Below are 12,166 nucleotides of genomic sequence, written 5' to 3'. Positions count from 1 at the left end.
GGTCCCTTCCGACCCTACTAACTATGACTATGTTGTGGCGGCAGCGGTGTAGCTGAAAGGTCTTTCCATTTGTCATGGATAAGTGCAGCTTTCAATCTGAGCAGGCAAAGAAAACAGTCTGTGTTCTATGGCATCAGCTTGTTCATCTGTTTTCCTCTGAATTCATTTTCCTTTGCTGAAACTTCAGTTTATAAGAAATTACTTGCATCTAAGATTGTGGATTTAAATGGTTTATTTTAGCAGTAATTTGAGATGGTCTGTAATTCTTTAATAAATGTTTAAAATCTTAAATTGATGTCTTCATGACAAAAATCAGTATTTCCACTGTTTAATGTTAAAGCATGCTTCCTGTGTTGTGAAGAATATAAAGAATTAAAAGGCAGATGTGCCTGTTGTTCTTTTAAAAATACATGTAGCTCTCTTCTAATGAAGCTCTGTTGTACACTGTAGGGTCCTAAAGGATCTAAAGGAGACACAGGAACCCCTGGGGCAATGGGACAAAAAGGAGAAATAGGAGAAATGGGCCTCTCTGGTCCACCGGTATGTGTCTCTACTAATGTGCATAAGCTGCTTATTGCTTTAGCCTGTTTGGCTTCCCAAGATGTTACGTGTCTTGGCATTTTATTAGTTTGCGATGCCCCTATCAAAACAATGTTGCTGTTTAACTGGGAGGACTCCTAAGTTTTTCATTTCCCCATTAGCAGTACTGTTTACTATTAGCATACTATTACTATGCCTTGGTATGGTAAAACTCACCATGAGTCATTGAAAATCTTTGCAAATGGCATTCATTGCCCACCTAAAGCTGCTATTAAATGCAGTAAGTGATCTGCTGACAGAAAGCAAGGATAATTGTCTGAATAAAAAGGGGCACATCTCTAGCAAGGAGTATGGGGACTGAGTTGTATTTGAATGTTAATGGGCTAAAAGCTGCCCTCACATCTCTTCCTCAACAGTAATGCTGTGATCATTCAAGTTGGATACAACTATTATTGTACAAGTTTGGGCTATACCTCTGCCCAACTGTAAAACAGAGAGTCTAGATCTTGGTAAATACAATGAAAACTCATTCAAGAGGGGGGCAGAATTGCATTGATTTATGAAGCAGTAATGTGTCACATTTAACAGTTCTCAGTGGAAGCAGGTTCTCAAATAACATAGTTTGTATAGACCCTTGCAAAGCATTTATGTGGGTCTTTAATTCCCAATTAAGTCAGTGAGATTTAGGCCCATTCGTAGAATAAAGCTGTGCTTAGTTGCTTTGCTGAATGGGAACCATGAATATAAGTGTGCAATGGTGCAAGGTACTTGGAAATCAATGCAGCTTTGGGCAGACAGGCATGAACAATGCGCAGAATCAGATCTGAATCTTGGTCTGTTCTACCCCCAACCCTAAGCAAGACAACTGTAACAGTGGCTTTCCCAATACAGAGCTATGCTTAAAAAATTGGGTAGGGGGGGAAGACACTTTCAGACTTGCTCACAAGCAACAGCCTTGCTGAAGCAAATCAGAATTACTTGAAATAAGACTTTAGGATAAGGGAAGGGAAATGTATTTTTCTCTATCAGCATATCGAGAGATCTAGATTATGATTATTCTTACCATTTAGGGAATTGATGGACCAAAAGGAGAAAAAGGAGGAACTGGATCCCCATGCTTGCAGAATAATCATGTAAGATATTCGTTTACTATGGCTATGAGGCTCTCGGTCATAGTGAGGTCAATATCATAAGAAATCAGCATGTGCAATAACTGGAGTTAAATCTTCAGTATGAATACCTGTAGGGTAAATGAGCAGAAAAGGCATTTGAATTCCAGATGTGCTTTTCACTAAAACTAATGCACATTTTCATTGCAAAGGAAAGTCTTGTGGCACATCTTTTATACGGGAAAAAAGTTAGACATTTGCTTGTTTTAGAACTTGTCAATCAAGAATTTTCTTACTAGGAGGGAGGTGAAGCACTGGAACAGCCTACCCAGAGAGGTGGTGGACTCTCCATCCTTGGAGGTTTTTAAGACCTGGCTAGACAAAGGCTTGGCTGGGATGATGTAGTTGGGGATGGTTCTGCCTTGACCATCTAGGGGGTTGGACTAGATGACCTCTTGAGGTCCCTTCCAACCCTAAATTTCTATGATTCAACTAGAAATAGTTTATTATATCCTGTTCTGAAAAGAGTTTTTGTGAATATTGCAGCCTTATAAGATTTTTTTTAATCTTTTTGTTTGCTTTACCATTTTTAAGGAAATTATACTGATAGTTTTACTTAAAGCTTTGTATGAGTGACAAGAGAACAGAGATGATCTACATTCAGACCCGAGCAGGAGGGACAGACAGTGTTTCTAAGAAAATTAGAAAAGTTCTCTTGCTTCTGTTTTGTGCCTAGCAAATGCGCTGAATTTGAATATTTTCTTGGGTTGTTTAATGTATAAAGCTAGGCAAGCCCTTGATGAATATGTAATGAGTTTGTTAACTTGCTCTACAGAAAAGAGTGTTATTAGTTTAAAGTTGTTACGGCCATCTTTGCTGATTAACAGGGCAGAACACTGCATCATGTGACACTGATTCAGTGCCATGTTAATTTTCCATTTTTAAACTGTTTGTTTCCTTTGGCATATTTACAATACAGATAAGCCTATCTAGTGTATCTAGTCACTTCATTATATAATAGTATTTCTTTATGCAGATCATACCTGAGCCAGGACCTCCTGGATTGCCGGGCCCTATGGTAAGACTATGACAAAGTAGCACGTACAGTAGACAAGAACTGAGGTTTCATAAACACGATAAATGTATTATAGGAGTAGGTCTCTTGTTTGCACTTCAGTTTGCCATGCACGGTCTGAGTGGCTAGAGACAAATGGGCTGTAAGGTGCTTCCAAACTAACTACAGGATGATTTCTTGGATCCTTTAGAACAGGGGTCAGCAACATTTTTGAGCAGAGTGCCAAAAACACCCACAACTTCAACTTGTAAGATGTTGGCATGCCAGGGGCAGATGGCAGGGGAGCCATGAAGGGCCTGGTCCTTGTTGAGGCCAAAAAACAGTTCTTGACAAGAAATGTTTGAGATGAAATGATTAGGTGGAGAAATAATCATCCCAGACAGACTCATAGTGTTAACAAAAACAACCAACTACCCGAGCAAGGAAACAAAAGATTTGGGAACACATCTTCATTGATATCTAAATGACTTAGAAACCTGGTTTTCAGACACCCTGTTCTCTTTCCTACAGGGTCCTCCAGGAATCCAAGGGCCTAAGGTGAGTCAGTGCATTATATGTTTGTCATACAATACTTCCAGGCTGCCAGGGCATTATTTAAAGAGAACACAAGGGGCTCTGATCAGAGGGCCGATAAGGGTGCTGGTTACCGAAAGCGTCCTCTGACTGCTGTTGGGAATTGTAGGCACTCGGTGGTGTTGAAAATTAGGCAGACATTGTATGAGGAAGACTTCCTCCAAATGGATTTATGAACTTGAGGCTTCTTTGTCATTCTGCTTGCATGCAACAACATAGTGCTATGCCCGATCTCACAGCTTCTGTGTTTATCCCTTTACTTGCATATATTTCTCATCTGAGAGCGAAATGCAAAGTCCTTCAATGAAGGGAGGAGAATAAACACCTGTCGTGACATACGGTGCTCTCTCCTGTGTTTACATGAAGATAGGATTGATGTGCTCATTGGTCTCTTACTGGTCTAAGTACTGTGATCCTGCGCATGGACCATGCCAGTCTGAGTCCAACTTTCTGTTGGACCTGGACCTGCCCTCAGTCGTGCAACAGGGCACAATTTCTGTTTCCTTTAGTGGCAGTTTTGGTCAAGTGGTATGACAGCAGACCCTGTCCAGTACTGTGCCCTCAGTGAACCTCATTATCTTTTTCATTCAGGGTTTAGATGGCACAAAGGGAGAAAAGGGAGACAGTGGGGAGAAAGGAGCAAATGGTGATGTTGGGCCACCTGTAAGTAGACTAGTTTTTTTTATGCCCGATACCTCCTAAATTCTAGCCTTTGTGCTACAAGCAATCTTTCAGGAGTGCTTTTCCAAGTCCTTCTCATAGGTTGCTTTTCTTTCCAGGGTCCTCCCGGTTCTCCTGGACTTATTGGTTTACCAGGTACCAAAGGAGAGAAGGTAATCATTCCAGGGGAAAGGGGAGATGAAAGTATATTGTGATTTGAACTTACTGGTTAAGAGGCTGCATGCCCCCATCCAGTCCAGGATACAGTCTGGACTGGACTCCTCTGGGTCACAGGTGCTATGGTATGAATGACTGACTAGCTGTCCTCTCGCACAAGTACAAGGGGTCTATGTTTCAGGAGCAGCAGATCCAAGCAACCTCAATGTTTTCAGTCACTCCCTATGAGTTGGAGGTCAATAGAGTTGCATCAGGTATAATTCTGGCTGATCACTCACAATCACAGTGGACTCCAAGCTCTCCTGCTTGGTTTATCTATTTTATCCAGTTTTTTAGGTAAAATGCATTTGCTCCTAAGGAGACATGGCAGTGACACTGAGAAATCATTTGCCTACTGGAGGGGAAAAGAACCTTTTCTTCTAATTATCTCCAGCACTTGTTCACTTGGTATATTAGTTTTGTACATAATACTCCATCCTGCAATGGAACCCACTCCTGCAAGGTGTTTGCCTTAGGTTATACAAAGATGCACGCTGTACTTGGGACAGTATTTCTCCAAGTCAGTCGTCAGTCTACAGACAACAGACCAGACAATTAACATGGCACCTTCTTTTCTATTTCTACGACTCTAGGGGAAGCCAGGAGAGCCAGGGTTAGATGTAAGTGCTTGATCTGTTACTTCAGTTGTGGCACCAGGAACATCAGTAATGTGCATGTGAAATTATTTAAAAGATTGGCATTTTAGTTTTACAGACAATTGCCTTCTAACACTTTATGTCCCATTTAAAATTAAATCCATTGTGACCAATGGCTGGTTTGATGAAGGAGGAATGGCTTAGTTGCATCACACCATGATTGTAGCCATAAGACCTCTCATCTCCCCAGTGCATGTCACCCTCCTACACTTCACTTTTGTTCCACCTAATGACTGAGGAACTTTTGTTTTAATTAAGTATATCTATATCAGACCAAATAAAATCAAAATTCCTAAGATGGAAGATACCATCATGGTATACTAAACCCTCACCTTTCTGCAAAGTCCCTAATGTGCAAAAATGAACAACAGGAAAAATTCACATTCATAGTCACTGATGCTGGCATTTAAAAGAGGTGGGAGGTCCTAACTGATCTTGTGAGCAAGGCTGTGTGTAATTGGAGTTGTTGGAATTAAACTTACAAATCTTTTCCCCATTTCAAACTGTCTTGGTAGGGTTTCCCAGGTCTAAGAGGAGAAAAAGGAGAAAAAAGTGAAAGGGGAGAGAAGGTGAGAACATGTCACATCTTTCCTGGTCACAAAGGGCCCAATCCTGTCTGTGCGGCCTGAATAACAAAACCAAGAAGTTCTACCTAACTTTGCCCAAAGTTTACTCTCAAAATCTCTCTTAAGTTTTGATGCCATTGATGTCTTGCTCAAGCAAGACCCCAGTGAAAATTTGAGTCAGTGACTTGGGTGCTGTAAAAGTTAAGACCACTTTCAAACTTATTAATACCAGTGCACTTGTAACATGGGTAAGGACAGTGGTTGGTTCAAAATCCATGCCCCTTCTACCTCGCACCTGACTAAGGCCTTAGGCATTCCACTGGCTAAGGGGAGCAGGAATAGAGCCATTTAAAAAAGGGAATACTTCAGAATTATTGATTAGAAATTAAATTGCACCAGACAGGGAGCTGGGAGTGTAGGAATAATTGGGAGCCCTGGCTGAGCACAGAGCTTCATCCCTTGGAAGCTGCAACCCCTGTGGTTTCCAACCTCCCAATTCAGAGGTAGCTGGGAGCTTAGCAGTTCTGGGTCCCCAGCTCTCTGGCAGCCCACCAGGCACTGCCAGTTGGGTGGGTATGAACTGGCAGGAAAGCAGACAGATCTTTGACAGATGCCTGTCCAGCTGCTGACAGAAGTGAATGAGAGCCAGCCTTTTCTGACAAGAAAATGTTCCAGCAGAATTTTTCTGACCAGCTTTAATTTGGGGTGTTGCCTTTGTTTAAATTGAACTGTTGCCCTTGAGGCCCACTGCTTGAAGCCACCTTCAACTCTTTTGTGTCCACAGGGAGAAAGAGGAATACCAGGGAGAAAGGGAGCCAAGGGGCAAAAAGGAGAGCCAGGCCCTCCTGGACTGGATCAGCCGTGCCCAGTGGTATGTGTTCATCTTGCAGATGGGAAATAGTTCAAACTGAAATGTTTAAACAGCTTTACCTTACATGTAATGGTTCCCAGAGTACCATTACTTCCACAGGCAGCACAGCCAGCGGAGGGCGATGCTTGAGAGTCCTCTTACCTTTCACTAGATCGGAGCAGGTTTCCATTGATTTTTTTTCACTTTTGTTCCTTTCTTTTCTTTTGCCCTGCTGAGATCAAAGCTGTGATATATTGCTCCCCTTAATGACCTGTCAGAACAATGAACTTTCACAATACATAGCTCAGTCTTTTAAAAAGGTGTTAAGTCTTCTAGCCTCTGCATGCGGTCTCTCTAGATCCTGAATGTGTTGGGATGACATGAAACTGAGCGGAAGAAGATTGCGTATTGAGTGAAATTTCCTCCCTGGTATAAGCAGGACAAGCTAATGTTGGCTTCTTCTGGTGGATCACCTTTCTTCTCTTAGGGATGGACACAGGAACCATTTGCTGGTATGGTGAAAGGAGCAGGATTTTATCATGCCTCAGCTGTTCTGTTGTAATTGCCCATGTGTATGCTCTTACCCCATGATAAGTAGAAGCTAACCCACAGTACCTAACTTCTCTTTTATTGTGGGCTTAGTTTAGCTTTCACCTACCACAGGGTAAGGATGATCACATTGGCAGGTACCCAGAGCAGCTAAGGCATGATAAAGCCCTGCCTTCTTCTAACCCATTGCAGGTTGTCCATGTGTCCATACCTTCAGTGTGCTAAGTCATCTTACTCATGTTTTTAATTTCACTGTTACCGAGATGAATTTCTGGCTAGTTTTTCTCATATTATATGCTTATTTGATGACATTCTTTGTGCTGAATTTGCTGCTGGGAAATGACTCTGAGGCCTACTCTTTAGAAACAGATGTCAAATAATGTGAAACCACGTTCTTTCCCTTCCTGATGAAATTGCTCTATCTGTCCAGGTAACACTTCTGTGTCCCTTATCGTTCTCAACAAACAGTTACTTTTTAAACAGGGAGACCATAATATTAAAGGCGACAAAGGGGAGCCAGGTTTCCCAGGCCTGGAGGGCGTGAGCCTGCCTTGCCCTTTGGTATAGTATCTCTGCTCCTTTTCCATCTTGCATGCCCTTGTGCATGTGTCTGAAGCTGCAAAGCCCTTTTCATTCTGAACACATGCATCCATCCATTCCCCCTAAGGAGAGAAGGAAAGGCAGGTTAGACGTGTAGCTTGTCCTCTATGTTATAGTTGGCAAGTCAGCAAGTTGAAGTCCAAAGATTATCTGAAGAGGCCTGTGCTTGGCTTTGCTGTGGGAAGTGACTGTTTGCATGACCAACCAGAAGAGTTCATCAGGAAGAATGCATCAGAAACTGAAGCACGTGGAGACCATCTGTAATCATGTAAAGCAGCCAAAGGGCACAACACACTTATTCTTTCTCAAAGCTAAATAGGTTTCACTTGTATCCAAGAAATCAGATGTATATGGCAAGCCCCAATAAACTCTTGACACTTGCTTCTCAGAAATGTTATATTTTCCAAAGTGTTTGTCATTGTATTATTGGGAATGCTTCAACATGGGTAAATACTGTGGAGTAGTAAATCTGATGCATGTGATCTCATACCTCAGCAAAATGTAACTTGTTGATGCAGTATTTTTGTTTCCTAATTACAAAGTATGGAAGTGGACTTTAATGGTTTGCAGACCCTTCCTTCGAGTGGTGTCACTTCATTTCTTGGCCTAGGCTGTTGAAGCATGTTGCTGTGTTCTGCTGAATAGATTTCAGTCCAGAACTGGATAGCATGATTCCTCTGTAGAGTCTGCAAATTGGGTGTAGAAAGTGCCTTGTGGTTCTGTGAGGGAAGAGACCACCTAAACATTGGTGACTGTGTTACTGTTGCCAAAAATGAGGATATAGGCTGCATATTTTAATGAAGAGATACTGGCAGCCCAAGAGTTACCCTGGCTGCACATATAATAGATAATTCTTACTAGTTCTGTGGAAGCACTGTGTCCTCACCATTGTTTTATGCACAGAAGGCACATGCAGAAATGGACATAACGCTCTTCAGATACTGAATGTTGGTGGCTTTATTGCCTGTTCCTCCCAAGACATCTTTGAATTAGAGAGTTGGCTCATATTTAGTGAGGTCCTTTTTTCTCTCTAGGGGTCCTTGCATTTTCCCTTGTGGTAGCAAAGTTGTACCAACTTCCGGATTGCTACAGGTCTATGATGCCTCTGTCTGTGGTTAGCTAGTCTTTCCTCACTTACTCCTACTGAATAGTTGGTTACTCCATGAGTCTTCCCATTGAAATCAGTGGGGCAGGTCAGAATTTCTCAATAGGGCTAAGTACTTAAGGGTCCAGTTCAGAGACAGAGAGATTGCTGGGGAAAAAACAGCTGAAATTGGCTTGATACCAAAAGGCATTTCCCATGTCCTTCCCTCCACATATGCTTCTGATTGCAGAAATCACAACCTTTTAAGTCAGGTTGTGAAATGAATTCACCGGGATTCCAGATGTGGTATATGTTTTTACAATTTTTTTCTGAATGTACAAGAAAAGAGTCATGTAACTTTTTTTGGTGCTAATGCAAATTAGAATGAGATTACTCCTGATGGACTAATTATCATACTTACATTTATGTTTGTGTAGTTATAATGTGTGTGCAGTTATAATGTGTTTCTGCATGTCATTAGAGTTTGTCTTGGTAGGTTGTGTAGCTGAATCTTGCACCTTCATAATGAATGAGTTGGATTTTTTTTCCAGTGTAATTGCCAACAGAATTAAACTTGTGACTTAATTTTTCAGGGACCAGATGGATTGCCAGTACCAGGATGTTGGCACAAGGTACAGTAAATATCCTGGATTACTGAATGGCTTGAATGTGACTGCATTTTGAGTGGGTTGCTTGTATTTGTGGACTATGCAACAAAGAACATATCTTACATAGAAAATGCCATACTAGATAAGAGCAGTGATACTGGGCTACTGACTCTAACAGTGCTAGAACAAGATACTTCCTTGGAAGTGCAAAATACTCCATTGCTGTGAAGTACCCTTCCCATAAATCTTGTCCATAGAAGGGAGGGCAGGGAGGATTCAGGCCAGCTGTAATTAAACCTCTGATTTTGGAAATGAGTAGCACCAATAATCAGGTTACTTTAGTTTATTCGCGTGAGTAGTCCCCTTTTAGGTCAAAGGGGTCACTCGTGTGACCAAGGTACTTGTGCAGAGCTCTGCTGACTTAGGCCCTGAGTCACTGATCTTGTTATACCTGATATGTAGATATAGTGATGATTCCCTACATTCAGCCGTCCTAAATTACATGCTCAAATAAATGCACTTATTAAACATGAAGACCAGGTTTTAAAAATAGGGGTTAGAGAGGGTGAGTGTGTGTGTTCTACTTCGGAAATGCAATAAAATGGAGACAAATGCTGAAGGCAGTCTGTAAAAGCAAGAACTACTTTGAGGTTGAATTTCTGGACTGTATTCTTCTACACCAAACCGTGACAACATTCAGCCTAGAAATAAATTACAAATAAATAGTATTGCAATTATTTTTCCTGATTGAAAAATCCTCCAATATCATCTGTGACCCACGAAGTATTTGAAAAACCTTCCCTCTGAGAGCCCAAATGTCAGGTTTCAAGACTGACCTGGTATTTGTGAAGTTAGTTAATTTTAGTGTACCAGGAAGGACAGCAGCTTAGTTCTGTACTACTAGACATCCCCTGGCACCTGATTAGTCCAAGTGTTTAGCAAGGAAAAATGGGTTTGAACTTAATTTTCATTCTTGCTTTACAGTGCTTTATTTTCAGGCTTTGCCTACACTATACCTTTAGCTAGGTATGCAGCTGTTGGGTTTTTGGTCCCCTTAGAGGCAGAAGGTAGGGCAGGGTGACACCTACAGGCTAACTGGTCCCCTCAAAGAGTTAGAAATAATTCAGCTTCACACAGCAGCTTTTCTACCATCAGATTTTTGCGTCCACCCCACCCTCCCCTCCCAGTGTTGCTTAACTGGGTCTGTATCAGTGCATTTGGGACGTTGTAGTCTGGTATCCCAGTGCCTTTCAGTGGGAGAGGACATAGTGCTACATGACATGCCTCCACTGGGTCAATACATGCATTTCCAGCAATGCTTGCTAACATATGAGACAGGTATGAAGCCAAATGCTTGGACCAGCCAAGAGGATGGTTACACCTGTAAAAGAATGCTGTACATCTAATTGGAAGCTGGAACACACATGACAAACTAATGCTCAAGCAGCTAAGTGAGGTTACTAAGCCCGTTTTAATTTGAACACAAATCAAGGTAAGATTGTATCCCTAGCTGGTTACAAACTCAGTTAAAGTTGGGTAACGGCCTTCAAGTACCAGTTTTTAATTCAACGAGTCATCTGGCTCTACTTTAATATAAAAAAGTCAAGGGGGGGGCGCAGCCTGTACAGTATTAACAAGTAATTGCTTGGCACTGAATGTAAAGCTGCATTTCCTACTGTATGACTAAAATATTGTCTGTCTGTGTGTTCTTTTTCAGTGATCGCTAAGCATGAAGCATAAAGTGTGTAAATAATAATGTGATATATTTTGTTCTTTTTTAATTTTTTGTAAAAAACAAAAAAACAAAAAACTTCAACAGTAATATATTGATTGTTTTTGTACTGGATGCTGTCATGTATGGACCTTTAAAATGCTCCAAAGTTTGTCAGACCTATAGGAGATGCATGATAACTTCGGGAGCTGATGGTAAAGACAAAAACTGCAGTGGCTGGGAATGCAAGTAATTTGCTGGTAACGCTACTGTGTGGACATGGACTAACTGAGCTGAGACAATGCATTGCCTAGTGTGCCTTACAGCATGGAGGAGGGAAATCCCTGTGCTTAATGTGGCTTTCAGCTCTGCTTTCCCATTGCACATGCCTCCTGAAAGGGTGAAAAACTCTGGCTGAAGGCAAAAAAGAAAAAAAGGATGCAACCCTAGAAGTTGGAGAAGCTGCGGCCTTTGCACCTGGCAGAATCAAAGAAGGACTCTCAGTTTGCAGAGAGGGCAAGGCCCACACCATTTGCTGCTACGTGTTCCCACCAGGATGGAAACAGCAAGACACTGATGAAGTACAGTTCCTCCAAGTACCTGTGGATGTTTCAGTGACTGTCAGCAATGCTTCTCTCTTGGACAGAAATGTCTATTTAACTTCCTGGGGCTGGGGGCTGAGGATATGCAAGTCTTGCTGGGGTTTCCTTCTCTGTTTACTTCAGGATCCACAGGATTAGGAGGACTTGACCTGCCAACAGCTTGCCTTTCAAAAAGACCGTTCATGCTATTTGGTTTACAAGCTCAGGCATAGTGAGAGCCCTGCTAAAAGTTTCTTCCTTGAGCCACAGGGCACTTAAAATTGCAACCTGGGGTTCCCAAAAGTTGGGAGTAGATGACAGTATGAAATACAGTATTCAGTCCCTTGGATAAGGTTTGTTTTGTCAATGTGATACAATTTCATCTGCGCTCTCCTGATTCTTCCCTTCCTCCTCCTTTTCTCTGTCTCTTTGCTGCAAATAAATGTGGTCTCAGACTCACCGCATGCAGCCCAAACACTCAAAACCAGCCTCTGTGAGCTGAGATGATAATGGCCTAGTATTTCTATTCGGAGTGCTTCAGTCAGCTCCATCAGCTTCTGTTGAGGTGTGAACATCATGAGAGGCTAGTTTCTCCTAACGGGATGGGAGAGGACTTCACAACGGAGGCTGGTGACACTGGGAAGCGGACAGACAAAACTCAGATGTACTGGTGTACGATTTTGGTAATATTTCCTGCATCCAGCAAAGGCCATTCATTTTGGGATTCCCATCAAAGCTGGAACAGCCAGCCACATCCACCTTAACAGGTGTCCTTCTTGGAAGATGTA

General features: G+C 42.0%; 1 protein-coding gene across 1 annotated transcript in view; it reads left to right on the top strand.

Annotated features, from left to right (window-relative positions):
* The window catches only part of COL23A1 (collagen type XXIII alpha 1 chain), a 284,371-nt gene extending 273,490 nt beyond the window's left edge, over nucleotides 1–10,881 (top strand). Inside the window, exons 18-28 of the mRNA XM_019535162.1 lie at nucleotides 451–540; nucleotides 1,611–1,673; nucleotides 2,686–2,727; nucleotides 3,235–3,261; nucleotides 3,889–3,960; nucleotides 4,077–4,130; nucleotides 4,767–4,793; nucleotides 5,345–5,398; nucleotides 6,180–6,266; nucleotides 9,072–9,110; nucleotides 10,804–10,881. Of these exons, the coding sequence (XP_019390707.1) occupies nucleotides 451–540; nucleotides 1,611–1,673; nucleotides 2,686–2,727; nucleotides 3,235–3,261; nucleotides 3,889–3,960; nucleotides 4,077–4,130; nucleotides 4,767–4,793; nucleotides 5,345–5,398; nucleotides 6,180–6,266; nucleotides 9,072–9,110; nucleotides 10,804–10,806 (558 nt within the window). The 3' untranslated portion in view covers nucleotides 10,807–10,881. The remainder of the gene's footprint in view (nucleotides 1–450; nucleotides 541–1,610; nucleotides 1,674–2,685; nucleotides 2,728–3,234; nucleotides 3,262–3,888; nucleotides 3,961–4,076; nucleotides 4,131–4,766; nucleotides 4,794–5,344; nucleotides 5,399–6,179; nucleotides 6,267–9,071; nucleotides 9,111–10,803) is intronic.
* Nucleotides 10,882–12,166: the final 1,285 nt, after the last annotated feature.

The sequence above is a fragment of the Crocodylus porosus genome, unplaced genomic scaffold (assembly GCF_001723895.1).
Source record: "Crocodylus porosus isolate Cpor-Errol unplaced genomic scaffold, CroPor_comp1, whole genome shotgun sequence".
NCBI classification, from domain to species: Eukaryota; Metazoa; Chordata; order Crocodylia; family Crocodylidae; genus Crocodylus; species Crocodylus porosus.
Note: the sequence above shows the minus strand (reverse complement) of the source record. Positions and strands in the feature narration are given on the sequence as shown.